Source organism: Dendrobates tinctorius, unplaced genomic scaffold, assembly GCF_039654945.1.
Source record: "Dendrobates tinctorius isolate UK_male_01 unplaced genomic scaffold, ASM3965494v1 ptg000147l, whole genome shotgun sequence".
Taxonomy (NCBI): domain Eukaryota; kingdom Metazoa; phylum Chordata; class Amphibia; order Anura; family Dendrobatidae; genus Dendrobates; species Dendrobates tinctorius.
The window spans coordinates 453,774-469,208 of record NW_027361814.1 but is presented as its reverse complement, the minus strand read 5'-3'; the positions used below and the strand labels follow the sequence as shown (position 1 = coordinate 469,208).

General features: G+C 44.2%; 1 protein-coding gene across 1 annotated transcript in view; it reads right to left on the bottom strand.

The window, feature by feature from the left end:
- Window positions 1–15,435, bottom strand: part of DOCK1 (dedicator of cytokinesis 1) — a 495,500-nt gene that overhangs the window by 326,109 nt on the left and 153,956 nt on the right. Inside the window, exons 19-23 of the mRNA XM_073546335.1 lie at window positions 14,103–14,200; window positions 13,205–13,294; window positions 5,086–5,186; window positions 1,795–1,929; window positions 564–672 (exon numbers count right to left, since the gene is read on the bottom strand). Coding sequence (XP_073402436.1) covers window positions 564–672; window positions 1,795–1,929; window positions 5,086–5,186; window positions 13,205–13,294; window positions 14,103–14,200 — 533 coding nt within the window. The remainder of the gene's footprint in view (window positions 1–563; window positions 673–1,794; window positions 1,930–5,085; window positions 5,187–13,204; window positions 13,295–14,102; window positions 14,201–15,435) is intronic.

Here is a 15,435-nt window from a genome sequence, read left to right as displayed (position 1 = left end):
TCCTCATGTACTCACAGGTAACTGATGCAAAGTTTGTTGAAAGGATAATACTTCTTACAGTCTTCCTCTTCTGAGTAGCAGGCAGCTGTGAGATGCTTGGAAGACGCACACCTAGTATGATCTAGTCTAGAGGAGGAGCTTTACTACTAAGAATTTGCAACACATTTTCACTTTCAGTTTCATACATTGTAAGTAGGGGGGTTGGGGCAGCATGAGGTTAACCAAGTATAAGATTAGATAAGGGCAGTGGAGAACAGTGACACACAAGAAGTAAGAAATGTCTCTATCTCCAGCAGAACTGCTTATCACTGTTGTTCATAGTTTGATAGAACATATATATTTGAGTAACATTTATAAAATTCATATGAAAGTTCAATTATGAAATATTAATAGATTTTTTTTTAAAGCTGGAGTCGGAATCGGTACATTTCTACCGACTCCGACTCCAACCAAAACTAACTCCGACTCCACGACTCCGACTCCACAGCCCTGTATTTAACTACTTAGTTACGAAACAAATAAAGGAAAAAAAAAAAAAAGAACCTTATTATGTTGCAGCTTACCTTTACTATGACGGTCTGGTCGGTCTGGCTGCTTGTCATCTCATTGATGGACTTAAAGAGCTGCAGCAAGGACTCCATGAACTCCGCTTCCCCCTTATTTTCATACAATCTGAAAAAGAACAATAATTTATCCTTCTGCATAAAATCTTGCAATTACACAGGACGGCGAGGATCCATTCAATAAAAGCACAATGAAAAAAAGATTTATTGTTCATCATACATGCGGAAACCACATACGAGACCTGCATGTATCTTGGATACGAGGTTCTGACGCTCTAAGCAAAGAGATGGTCATAATTCTCATTCATTTGTACAGAAATTTTGAAAAACACATGGTGTGCACACACCTTACTGTATTTTGGGGTAATAGAAGAAAGGGGTCTGCTAGTATTAAGGCCAACATCTAAAAGACACTGTAGAGAGCAGCTATAAAGAGTGGAGGACCCAGAACATCTATGCAATACATGGACAGCCCACTGATATAAATGGCAAGTATGCAATACTACTTTTCTCCTGTGGAAGCGCTGTAGGGAAACTGAACACATGTATCCAGGTTTCCCCAAAGAGTACAGCTTATTTTAGGAGCTTCTTCACAGAGGAAAGGGATAGAGTCTCTAGCTCCAACTTGTGGGCATAGCAATTTTAGAAGTCAATGTTAACTCTTTATGGATCCTAGCCACATAAGTGTAAGGAGTTATCCACTTTTAGGGCCAACAGATATATTTTTTTTTATTAAACGCATGTATTTAGGGTTAAAAATGATTTTTGTACAGCTGGATTTCAGTAAGAACGTTGCACCAATTTTTTTTTTTTTGCCTACACATTCAACTTTGATGTGGTCTGTGGTCATAAATTAGTGGAGAGGATCTCAGAAAAAGACAGATAAAATAAGTTACAAAGTGATGAATTCTCAGTTAACTTATTCTGTGCCAGCAATAGATCATGTTAATTCAATTATCCTCAGAGGCAGAAAACCCCTTTATAGTAATGTCAAAAGAGTATCTTCTCCAAAATGACAAGACCGCCGTTTTTGCCCCTCATTAGTGCAACGTTCTCTTCCTCAGTGAAGACACATCTTGCATATTTCATTTTCCAGGGAGATCTGCATGGCCTTTACGTCTCCCTACCCCAGTTTGGCGGTCTCCTATACTTTGCCCCTTAGACCTCCCAGTCGTAGGACACTCTAAACTACCTATCAAGGTAACATCAACGGACTGTTCAAAATACTTACTGAATAAACAAAATTCTGGAGCGGACGATGAACTTGAAGATATATTCCAAGGCTTTCATGACCTTGAAGACTTGCTCTGTTATGCCAGGTTTATCGGCATTTTCCACGTAATTCCTCAACACTTTTGTCAGTTTTCTGGAACAGACATGTGAGTATCCACATTATTGATCACACTTGGCAGGAATCTGGAGTGAATAACTATAAAATCGCTAATGGATAGTAAAAGGCCGGAATATCAAAGCTATTAAGCAAAGACCTTGTACAAGTGAACGATTTGGGTGTCTGCTTCCTTTCTCATCAATCGTGCGGCTTTGCGAGCATATTTTTTTTCTAAAGCACTAGAGCACCAAAAATATAAAGCAAAAACATGCTAGAAAATATATACCGTGGCGTGTACACAGCTCCTATCCAGTCATGTCTCTCCAAGCCTACAACCAAGACCCTGCAGTCCGGGGCCCATACACATTCAGCCAAAAGCCGCCAGAGGGAGAAAACAGCTGACAGAAATCTCTGATGGCGGCTTATCTCGCCTGAGAATAAAGGGATCGGGCATTTAAAATTAACCAGCTCAATCCTTCTCTTCCCCAATATCATCTGTCACAGAGAAAAGGGAATCTGCCATGTACTTGCATCCTGCATGTCTCACTGGTTTTCCCCTATGCAGGCTCTCTCTCATTTTCAGTGGTTAAACAGACGTGAGATTCCTGCTCTCCTGTCTGCTCAGAAGCAGAATGGAAGACATGATACAGCAGTACTGAGCAGTGTAGCTGTGAAACAAGCACTAGGATAAAATACAACAGTGCTAAAAGCATCAACACCACCTGCCTATTTCTCTGCCTGCTTTCTCCTCCTCACTACAGACTTCAATATGCAGCTTTAATCTGGTCCTTCAGTGAGATGGCAGTTTAACTTCCATTCACCGAGATTTCAGCAGTTTTTCTCAGTGAAAAAAATTCAGGAGGCGCCAATGAGCAACTTATAAGTGGCAAAAGGATAAGAAATAGCTATATAACTTATAGATTAACACTTACTGGGGTAGAAGGGAGATAAAAACAGAAGTTTTGTCTTTATAAATTACAGTGGGGCAAAAAAGTATTTAGTCAGTCAGCAATAGTGCAAGTTCCACCACATAAAAAGATGAGAGGCGTCTGTAATTTACATCATAGGTAGACCTCAACTATGGGAGACAAACTGAGAAACAAAAATCCAGAAAATCACATTGTCTGTTTTTTTTTCATTTTATTTGCATATTATGGTGGAAAATAAGTATTTGGTCAGAAACAAGCAATCAAGATTTCTGGCTCTCACAGACCTGTAACTTCTTCTTTAAGAGTCTCCTCTTTCCTCCACTCATTACCTGTAGTAATGGCACCTGTTTAAACTTGTTATCAGTATAAAAAGACACCTGTGCACACCCTCAAACAGTCTGACTCCAAACTCCATTATGGTGAAGACCAAAGAGCTGTCAAAGGACACCAGAAACAAAATTGTAGCCCTGCACCAGGCTGGGAAGACTGAATCTGCAATAGCCAACCAGCTTGGAGTGAAGAAATCAACTGTGGGAGCAATAATTAGAAAATGGAAGACATACAAGACCACTGATAATCTCCCTCGATCTGGTGCTCCACGCAAAATCCCACCCCGTGGGGTCAGAATGATCACAAGAACGGTGAGCAAAAATCCCAGAACCACGCGGGGGGACCTAGTGAATGAACTGCAGAGAGCTGGGACCAATGTAACAAGGCCTACCATAAGTAACACACTACGCCACCATGGACTCAGATCCTGCAGTGCCAGACGTGTCCCACTGCTTAAGCCTGTACATGTCCGGGCCCGTCTGAAGTTTGCTAGAGAGCATTTGGATGATCCAGAGGAGTTTTGGGAGAATGTCCTATGGTCTGATGAAACCAAACTGGAACTGTTTGGTAGAAACACAACTTGTCGTGTTTGGAGGAAAAAGAATACTGAGTTGCATCCATCAAACACCATACCTACTGTAAAGCATGGTGGTGGAAACATCATGCTTTGGGGCTGTTTCTCTGCAAAGGGGCCAGGACGACTGATCCGGGTACATGAAAGAATGAATGGGGCCATGTATCGTGAGATTTTGAGTGCAAACCTCCTTCCATCAGCAAGGGCATTGAATATGAAACGTGGCTGGGTCTTTCAACATGACAATGATCCAAAGCACACCGCCAGGGCAACGAAGGAGTGGCTTCGTAAGAAGCATTTCAAGGTCCTGGAGTGGCCTAGCCAGTCTCCAGATCTCAACCCTATAGAAAACCTTTGGAGGGAGTTGAAAGTCCGTGTTGCCAAGCGAAAAGCCAAAAACATCACTGCTCTAGAGGAGATCTGCATGGAGGAATGGGCCAACATACCAACAACAGTGTGTGGCAACCTTGTGAAGACTTACAGAAAACGTTTGACCTCTGTCATTGCCAACAAAGGATATATCACAAAGTATTGAGATGAAATTTTGTTTCTGACCAAATACTTATTTTCCACCATAATATGCAAATAAAATGAAAAAAAAACAGACAATGTGATTTTCTGGGGTTTTTTTTCTCAGTTTGTCTCCCATAGTTGAGGTCTACCTATGATGTAAATTACAGACGCCTCTCATCTTTTTAAGTGGTGGAACTTGCACTATTGCTGACTGACTAAATACTTTTTTGCCCCACTGTATGTGTTACTTTTTACTCTGACAGTTGGTGTAATTCTGGTGATATCAAAATTACATAAATACAAATAAAGTGTCATAAAACAAAACACAAAAATTATAATTATTATCAACAGGAAAAAATGTACTTAAATGTAAAACTGTATTGGATCACTAACAGGAGAAGGTAACCTGGTACTGGACTAGTTAAAAAACCCTGGAAGAGCCTGCCGCCTTTATGAATACTTTCAGAATCAGGTGTGGGTGTGTAAGTTATATAACCAGTCAGGTCCTCTACTCTATTGCACTGATATAGGCAGCAAAAAATAAAAAGACAATAAATCAAGGTTAAAAAGTTACACCAAGCTCTCAATACCCTACATGAAACCCAGTATTGAGATAGTTTACGAGTGATCTGCCAGAAAAAATTAGGAATAGGCAAGTGTAAAACAAGCTTTTCCATTCTCTGATAACTACACATCTATTTGCATTTTTTTTTTTTTAAATAGGTCAAAAACTTGTGATGAATTTGTAAAGCTCCGACAGAGATATTCCAGCGGCTCTTTGGATATCAATGTATCCAGCTCACACTGTCACAACTGATCTATTAATACGGGAACGATGAAACATACGTGTAAGCCAGGGTCGCGCTAAAGTGCTTCTTGATGTAAGTTTCCAGGACTGGGTTGAAGTGCTGAAACTTCCGATCTGCAATCAGACCAATAATGAATACCTGCAAAAAAAAAAAAAAACTGTCTCATAAATAATGCACGATCGTAGGAGGCACATCCTGAGCCGGGGAGCATTCCATCACGGCAGCATATGCCTACAGCACAGGACGTCCATTCAGAGGGAAAAATCAGAAATTCAGAAAGAGAGAATGAGCTTTAGAGAGAAAGTATACCTAGACAACATGCTCATTACATATTAAACAGAGTTTTGTAGCACTGGCAGATCCCCTGCAGAAAATTATCTATTCTGCAGACAGTGGAACTGTTCGCAAAGTTGGGTAAACTTTTTGATATTAGCGGAGATTGTTTTTTTTTTTTTTACAAGTTTAGATTATAAGGGGTACTATCGAGTTTTCAGATGGCAGTGTGCTAGTGTTGGGTATCTCCAAGAGACACGGTGGCTTAGTCGATTGGGCCGCTATTCTTAAAAGGTGCTGTGTTGTGGCAAAAAGGGTCAACTTGCAGTGATGCCCTACTTTTTTTTTTTTGGGGGGGGCGGTGGAAACTTAACATTCAATCCAATGATCATTAAGTATTTACTATTCTCTGGAGGACTGACTGCTGCTACCGGCAGTGATCCAGAGGACACAGCTCTGCAGAGCCCCAACTGAATGTAATGGGCAACAAGCAAGTTCAACCTTACCCCATTCAGATAGGGCTCTGTAGAACCGTGCTCTGAGCAGCACTGGGGGTCCATGTGGTCACACCACCTACGATCAGTAAATTATCCCTTACCCTACAGTTAGGGGATAACTTCTAATCTTGGGAAAATCCCTTGTCTAGATTTGTTAGAGAAGTCCAATCCATGAGGTCGATGAGTTCTTGAGGATCCTGAGAAGTGGGTGTAAAGTCCCAATTTATTAAGAAGTCACCTCATACTTGGCCGTTTCAATATCATCCGCTTACTTATTTTTGCACATTTATTAAAAAAGAAAAACTGAAATATCACATGGCCATAAGTATTCAGACCCTTTGCTCAGACACTCATATTTAAGTCACATGCTGTCCATTTCCTTGTGATCCTCCTTTAGATGGTTCTGCTCCTTCATTGGAGTCCAGCTGTGTTTAATTAAACAGATAGGACTTGATTTGTAAAGGCGCACACCTGTCTATATAAAACCTCACAGCTCACAGTGCATGTCAGACCAAATGAGAATCATGAGGTCAAAGGAACTGGCCAAGGAGCTCAGAGACAGAATTGTGGTAAGGCACAGATCTGGCCATGGCTACAAAAGAATTTCTGCAGTACTCAAGGTTCCTAAGAACACACTGGCCTCCATAATCCTTAAATGCAAGAAGTTTGGGACCACCAGAAGTCTTCCTAGACCTGGTCGTCCAGCCAAACCGAGCAATCGTGGGAGAAGAGCCTTGGTGAGAGAAGTAAAGAACCACCCCAAGATCACTGTGGCTGAGCTCCACAGATGCAGTAGGGAGATGGGAGAAAGTTCCACAAAGTCAACTATGACTGCAGCCTTCCAACAGTCAGGCCTTTATGGCAGAGGGGCCCGACAGAAGCCTCTCCTCAGTGCAAGACATATGAAAGTCCGCATATAATTTGCTAAAATACACATGAAGGACTCCCAGACCATGAGAATAGCTTAGTTACTCACCGATAACGGTGTTTCTCGGAACCCATGACAGCACCACGGAGACAGGGGATCCGCCCTTCAGGGACAGGAACCTACAGAAAAAGGGCGGTACCTCTTCTCCGCCTTCAGTTGGTTACAGAGCATCAGAGGGTCTCCAGGTTAGTTAGACAACAGAAATATATACACACAATATTATAATACTACTTACTTATCAAAGCACCGTGCCTAAACGGAAACACTCTACTAACAGTAAAACGTGCTCACCATACTCGTGAAGGGGAGGGGAATAAGCGGGTGCTGTCATGGGTTCCGAGAAACACTGTTATCGGTGAGTAACTAAGCTATTCTCTCTCACCCATGACAGCACCATGGAGAGAATTTCAGAGATTGGTAGCTTAGGGAGGGACCACCGCCTGAAGGACCCTTCTCCCGAAGGTCAGGTCAGATGTAGAGGCTAGATCTAATCTATAGTGCCTAAAAAAGGTCGAAGGTGATGACCAGGTGGCCGCCTTATAGATTTGTTCTATTGATACCTCAGATTTTTCAGCCCATGAGGTCACCATTGCCCTTGTGGAATGAGCTCTCAGCCCCTCAGGGATGGTATTCCCGCTGGATGAATATGCCAGGGCAATCGCATCCCTTATCCACCTTGCCAGGGTACTCTTGGATGCTTTGAGCCCCTTCCGAGGACCCTGGAAACATACAAAGAGAGAGCCTTCCTTCCTACACTTTTTGGTGGCCTCTAAGTACTGTACTAGGCACCTTTTAACATCTAAAGTGTGGAACTTTTCTTCCCCCTTATTTTTTGGATTTGGGCAGAAGGAAGGAAGGACTACCTCCTGGGACCTGTGAAAATGTGATGACACTTTAGGTAAATAGGCTGGGTCAGGTTTTAAGATGACTCTATCCTCTAGAATTTTTGTAAAAGGAGGCCCCGCTGACAAGGCTTGAATATCGCTCACTCTTCGGGCTGATGTTAGTGCCACCAGAAGCACAGTTTTAAGAGATAGGATATTTAGGGGTGCCGAGTGAATTGATTCAAACAGAGGGCCTGTCAGTGTTGAAAGTACAAGATTCAGGTCCCATGATGGTAATCTTTGACTGGCTATTGGCCTAGATCTGGTTGCGGCTTTAATAAACCGTGCTACCCAGGGGTCACCTGCCACATCATGGTTATAGAGGACGCCTAATGCCGCTATTTGTACTTTTAATGTGTTGACCGCCAGACCCTGTTCTAGGCCCTCTTGTAGAAATTCTAGGATCTTATCAATCTGAACCCCGTCCTGAACCTTTGCCCTAGAGGTGGATAGAAATTTTTTCCATGTTCTGCCATAAGCTCTCATTGTAACCGGTTTCCTACTCTTTTGTAGTGTAGTTATCAGGTTTTCTGAAAAACCCCTGTCCCTCATCAGTGCCCTTTCAAATTCCATGCTGTTAAATGGAGGTTCGGTGCCTGAGGATGTAGCACTGGGCCCTGCGATAGCAGGTCCGGGAGATCCGGTAGGACCCATGGGTCGGTTACTGAGAGCATTCTTAGCCAGGAGAACCAGGTTCTTTTGGGCCAGAAGGGGGCTATCAGTATCATTCTCGCCCTGTCCTCCCTGACTTTCTTTAGGACTGCTGGAATGAGCATGATTGGGGGAAAGGCATATGTTAGATTCTGTGTTCATGGGAGCATAAATGCGTCCAGAGTTAGAGGATTCCCCCTGGGATCTAGGGAGCAGAAGGCGTCTACTTTTTTGTTTTTGAAGTCGGCGAACAGATCTACGTCTGGGGTCCCCCACATTTTTACAATCTGCCGAAAAATGGACTGCTTTAGTACCCATTCCCCCTGTCGTAATTGGGTGCGGCTCAGAAAGTCTGCCCTTTGATTCTCTGTACCGCGGATGTGTAGGGCTGTCAGAGATAACAGGTTTGCCTCCGCTAGTTTGAGGATTTTGGCGGATGTGTCCATTAGGGCTCGGGACCTGGTTCCCCCCTGGTGATTTATATAGGCCACTGTGACCCGATTGTCCGAAAGGATACGGACATGGTGGTTCTGGAGTAGGGGTAGGAAGTGTGTTAGGGCATAGCCTACTGCTAGAAGCTCCTTTTGATTTGAGGAGGCTCTTAGTTCTTGATTTCCCCATACGCTTTGAGTCACCTCGTTGTTCATGTGCGCTCCCCATCCTGTGGGACTGGCATCTGTTGTCACTATGTGTGTTATCTTTGGTGCCCAGGGGATCCCTTTGGACAGGTTCTCCTGGTTTCCCCACCAAGCTAGGGAATGAATAGTGCTTGAATTTAGGGTAATGCGACCCTCTAGGTGTCCCCTATTACTGCCTGGTTGGCCAATACGTCCCACTGGAGATTTCTCGTGTGTAACTGAGCCCATTGAACTGCTGGTAGGCAGGTAGATAGTGAACCCAACAGTGACATGGCCTTCCTTAGTGTCATGGAGGGATTTTGGATTGCTCTTGCTGTAATTTGAGCGATCTTCTCCTTTTTGTGGTCTGGGAGGCGACACTCCTGAATGTTTGAGTCTAGTGTTAGGCCCAAGAATTCTTGTACCCTGCTGGGCTCCAATCTTGATTTTTTTAGATTTAGAAGCCAGCCCAGGTCTTGTAGAGTGTTCATCACCCTGTCTCTTTGTTCCCTGCATTTTTGAGCCGAGCTGCCCGCTATTAGGAAATCGTCTAGATTCGGGATTATTATTATATCTTGTTCCCTTATATGAGCCATCATTTCCGCTACTATTTTGGTGAATACTCGCGGGGCTATCGATATTCCGAATGGCAGGGCTCTGTACTGGAATTCTTTCACCTTGCCTTTTATTGAGAAGGCTAACCTCAGATACTTCCTGGAGTCTTTGTGGATAGGGACGTGATAATAAGCGTCGCTGAGGTCCAACACCGTCATGTAGCAGTTTGGGAACAGGACTTTGGTGGTAGATTTGATCGACTCCATTTTGAAGCTCTGGTTCTTGACGTATTTGTTTAGCTTTCTCAGATTTATAATTGTACAAAAGGTGCCGTCTGGTTTGGTCACTAGAAAAAGGGGGGAGTAGAACCCTCTGCCCATATCCTGCAGGGGAACCTCCTGGAGGACTCCTTTTTTTACTAGGCCTAGAACCTCGCTTTCTAGCGCTTCCTGTTCTCGCATGCTGGATCTCAGCGGCGTTGTTACATATTTTTGAGGCGGGAGAGAGAAAAAGTCTATCCTTAGGCCCTCCTGGATTAGGTTTATTATCCATGGGTTTGTTGAAATTCTCCTCCAGGCTGGAAGGAAAAAGGATAACCTTCCCCCCACCCTTGGCGTACTGTCACTTGGAGGGCTTTTTGTCCCGGGGACTCGGGGAGAGTTATTAAAGAAGAAGCCTCTATCTCTTCTTTTATCATCCCACTTTTGTTCCCTTGGTGGTCTTCTCTGAAAAAACCTCCTATTCCGAAAGGGTCTTTTAAATGCCGCTGGCCCTAAATTTGGGAATCCTTTTTTCTTGTCCCCTGCTTTCTGGAGGATGTCATCTAACGTTTCCCCAAAAAGGAATTTTCCTTCACAGGGGATGGAGCATAATTTCATTTTGGTCTGTAGGTCCCCTGGCCAACTTTTAAGCCATAGTGTCCTTCGGGCCGCGTTTGAAAGTGCTGCTGTTTTGGACGATAGTCTGACTGAATCGGCCGATGAGTCTGCTAGGAATGCAGCCGCTCCCATTATTACTGGGATAGAATCTAAAATTTTATCTCTAGGTGTCCCTTCCCTCAGCTGTTTCTCAAGTTGGTCCACCCATACCATTAGGGCTCTTGAGGTACATGTCGCCGCTATCGCTGGCCTGAGGTTACCGCCTGCAGACTCCCAAGCCCCCTTTAGAAAGGTATCCGCCTTCTTATCTAGGGGGTCCCTGAGGGTGCCCATGTCCTCAAAGGGAAGGGCAAATTTCTTTGAGGCTTTAGCAACTGCTACATCGAGTTTCGGGGCCCTATCCCAAGACGTGGATGCCTCCTCCTCAAAGGGATATTTCCTTTTAAGGGAAGGGACCGTAGTATTTTTCCTATCTGGCTTATCCCATTCCTTTTTGATTAAACCCTTGACGATTTCGTTTAGTTGAAATACTCTCCGTTTTTTCTGGCCTAGCCCCCCGAACATTATGTCCTGGACTGTCTTATCCGGCCTCGGGTCCAATACCCCCATGGTAGACCTTACAGCTTTCACCAGTTTGTCTACCTCTTCTAGGGGAAAACAATGGCGCCCTCCTGTTACCTCGTCTGAGGAGTCGGATTCTGAGGATTTAGACGAGATTTCCCCTGATGTGGAAGAATCTGACTGGGAGGTTTCTACCGTGTCTTTTTTCCTCGTTTTATCCTTATGTTTAAGGGATTCGAGGGCACTCTGGACCTCTGATTTAATTGCGGCCCTTAGGTCAGATGCAAAATCCGGAGTCTCCTGACAAACAATTTCTTTTGTACAGGACTCGCATAGTTTTTTCTCCCATGATACCGGTAGGGGTTTAGTGCAAGTGGGACATTCCCTGTTCTTCTTTTTAGCCTTCTTCTTTCCCTAATAAGGGAGAGGGATTGCATTACAAGGGTGACATGCACGAAGATCACTTACCCCAAAAAAAGGAAGTGGCTGCAGGTACCGGTTCGGGAGACAGAGTCAGGTCCTGTATAGGCTGATCTCCTGGTGGCGTTTTGCTCCTCGCTGCTGACGTACTACGCCGCGTGGAGTGACTGCTGGAACGGCACTCTGCGTTTCGTTCCTTTTGTCGGTGGTGGTGTTGGTGGTGCCTCTGCTGTTTCAGCTGCTGCCTCTGCTCCTGTTGCTGGTCGCTATCCTCCATTATTAGGATCGCTTCCAGCCAGGAGTTTCTGTGCCTCACCTTTTTTAAACTTAGCACCGCGTGACGTCACCGCTCCCCCTGCACGCGCTGGTTGGGAAGCGCGCTCCTGCGCATGCGCCCGGTTCCGGGACCCAGAAGTCGCTGCTCTACTTCCGGGGCAGCGGCCATCTTGGTACTCTCCGTACCATGGTGCTGCCCACGCTCCACCGGGTCCCGCTGAGCCCCAATCTCCTTTCCGGAGCGGCGACTCCGGCGTCTCCCCCTCCGCTCACCCGGCAGCCCGCATCGGCCCCGGCTTCGGGCACCGCACCTGCCGCGATAGGGGCCTCCCCGCTGCCGATAGCCGGACAGGCCGGCCCCGGACTCCTGGATGCACAGGTACCATCCTGTGGGTCCCTCCGTCAGGGACAGGAACCCAACTGAAGGCGGAGGAGAGGTACCGCCCTTTTTCTGTAGGTTCCTGTCCCTGAAGGGCGGATCCCCTCTCTCCGTGGTGCTGTCATGGGTGAGAGAGAAATGATATTCTCTGGTCTGATGAGACAGAGATAGAACTTTTTGGTGATAATTCCAAGCAGTATGTGTGGAGAAAACCAGGCACTGCTCATCACCTGCCCAATACAATCCCAGCAGTGAAACATCATGCTATGGGGCTGTTTCTCAGCTGCAGGGACAGGATGACTGGTTGCAATTGAAGGAAACATGAATGCGGCAATGTACAGAGAGATCCTGGATGAAAACCTCTTCCAGAGTGCCCTGGACCTCAGACTTAGCTGAAGGTTCACCTTCCAACAAGACAATGACCCTAAGCACATAGCTTACAAAGGAGTGGCTTCAGAACAACTCTGTGACCATTCTTGACTGGCCCAGACAGAGCCCTGACCTAAATCCAATTGATCATCTCTGGAGAGACCTGATAATGGCTGTCCACCAACGTTCACCAGCAAGCCTGACGGAACTGGAGAGGATCTGCAAGGAAGAATGGCAGAGGCTCCCCAAATCCAAGTGTGAAAAACTTGTTGCATCATTCCCAAGACGACTCATGGCTGTACTAGCTCAAAAGGTGCTTCTACTCAATACCGAGCAAGGGTCTGAATACTTATGACCATGTGATATTTCAGTTTTTCTTTTTAAATAAATTTGCAAAAATTTCTACATTTGTTTTTTTCAGTCAAGATGGGGTGCAGAGTGTACATTAATGAGAAAAAATGAACTTTTTTGAATTTACCAAATGGCTGCAATGCAACAAAGAGTGAACAATTTAACGGGGTCTGAATACTTTCCGTACCCACTGTATGTTAACTATATGCACATGATAAAAGAAGTGGAAACAAAACTTTCAAAACATCTCAGTCTGTTAAGCATTGAGTATGAGCGCCACATGCAGAAATCCCTGTACTTCCAGCCTTGGCTACTATCAATAAGGTTATTAATACTCGTCTTATGAAGGTTCTGCCGCATATGTTACCATTTTTATTTATACTATGACTTCGCTTACTACGGTGCAAAAGTAAAACAGATTGCAGATCTGTTCAAGAAGACAAATCAAGACAACAGATTTCCAGCAGCGAACACATACTCTGCTCTTTGTCGTCTTGTTTCCTTTGATATAACTTACCAAGGCATCAAAGACTAATATATCAAACGTCTCGCTCTCAGAGTTTTCCATTATGATGTTAAACAACGCATCCAAAGTGTCCTGCAAGAACTAGAAATGCAAAAGTTTGGGTCAAAATCCATACAAGAGTTTTCTAGATCAACAACCTCCGTGCAGCGATTGTCCACGAGGTTATGCTTAGGTGCGGCCTGGTCTGGGTGACAATACATGAAGCGGCCATGATGGGGAGAAGTGCAGTTTGGTGCGTTTGTCAAATTTACTTTTAATGGTCGCCCAATTTCTTGAAAAAATAAATTCTTATTCCCTGAAAATTGTGCGGCCTTGATGAGCCTATTCTGGTAAAATGCATTTTTATTTGCAAACCAACACTGCCAACACTAACGCATTAAGAAACACTGAACAGCACATCAGCGCAGTTTTCACAAGCGCCATTTGGCCTTGCCCTGATACGAGCCTCCTTTTACGTAATTAGTCTGATTGTATTTGTAGAGCTTTGACTGAAGAGACCATTTGCAACGTTAGCCCTTAGACCTCAATCCAGAGCCTCTCACCTACCCAAATCAGATCTCATACTTTGCACTGATGAAGGGCAACACCCCGAAACACAGTGTCTGCAAAATGAGATTCTGGTTTGGCTTTTATCCCATGTCATATTGCAAGGCTCGTTAAAGAGTCGATATTGACTTTTAGGATTGCTACTTCCAATAGATGGCACTATAGATTTCTAGTCCTCTTCTTCTCTGAAGAGGCAATTTGCATATTTAATTTCCCAGAGGAGCATGCATGACGTACAAGTCTCCTCACTCTGAAATCCCAGGCCTCACTTGTCACTCTCCACAAGGAGAAACGTTAACCCTTAGACTCCAAACTTCAAGTAAGAATTAGATTGCCAATTTACCTTAACGACTTCGCCTCCGTCGACAATCATTAACTGCTGTAAATTCTGCTGTAGTAGGTTTGTGTTCGAGCGCCATTTCAAGAGCCCCAACAAATCAACTAAAAACGGAAAAGATGATCATCAGGTTGTAATATGAATCTGAAGGCTGCGCTAGAATAACAAAGTAACAAGAGTAAGTGTCCCAAGCAGCTACGACGGCCCTTTTGTAAAATGGAGCTGTAGACAAATGCACAGGTTGATACAAAGATGTTGTGAGGAGGGCACCACAAAAAAAATATGTTCTAAGGGCCAGGATGATGTCTCATCCATTATTCAGCATGCTTGGATGAAACACCAAAATGGAAACTAAAGACCACCTCTGTCTAAATGCTCTATGATCATCAGAGGGGAAGGAAGGGGGGGTCTGTTCCTGAAGACCCTCAGGGATTATCCAAAAGAAGGCCACTCCAAATACCCGCTCTTTCTCTGGAGAACCCTATATTAATAGTATTAGTATTCCTACAAGTGAAATTACTTGCAGACAGAGTGGTAAACGGCTGGTAAATACTGTTTAAATATGTGGAAAAATCTAACTGGAAGTGAAGTGCAGCTGCAGGGTAAAAATACATCCTCCCTGTAGCTGATTGCTTCCAGTCACTGAGGTGGCGGCTGTTTTGTGTGCTGCAATCGCTCACCCTGCTCCTCAAAGGACATCCAGCTCCATAGCTTGTGTGCAGAGTCAGAAGTCGATCACGGAGCAGGGGAGTGATCACAGTGCAATCACTGTGCAGTAAGCACTGACTGTTCACAGCACGCAGTGCCGCCTAGGAAACTGAAAGCAAGTAGCTGCAGGGAGAAAGGAACTTCATTTTCTCCCTGCAGCCACACTTCCAGTAAGACTGCAACATGTTTTAAAAAAAAAAAGGTATTAAGCTGCAGATGACCATTAAGGCTGCTGGCTTTTTTGTTTTTTCTGTATGCCAACTAACAAGTATAATGTGAACAAGGGTTACCTATAACCGACTAACTGAAAAAACCCTATTAAAATATACCTTTTATTAAGTACAAAAATAACAATATAAAATTGCACAGATGTCCCCTATTATAAAGCCTAGTAAAAAACGGGCTAGCCCATTTTTTACTAGGCTTTATAATAGGGGACATCTGTGCAATTTTATATTGTTATTTTTGTACTTAATAAAAGTTATATTTTAATAGGGTTTTTTTCTGCATGCACAGTATTTTGAGTCCTGGTGCATTTTTGCCAGATGCAGCATGCAAATTCTTTCAGCAGTTTTTACCCATTCAAATGAGATTGGGTTAAAAAACAAAAACATACATAAAAATGCAATTA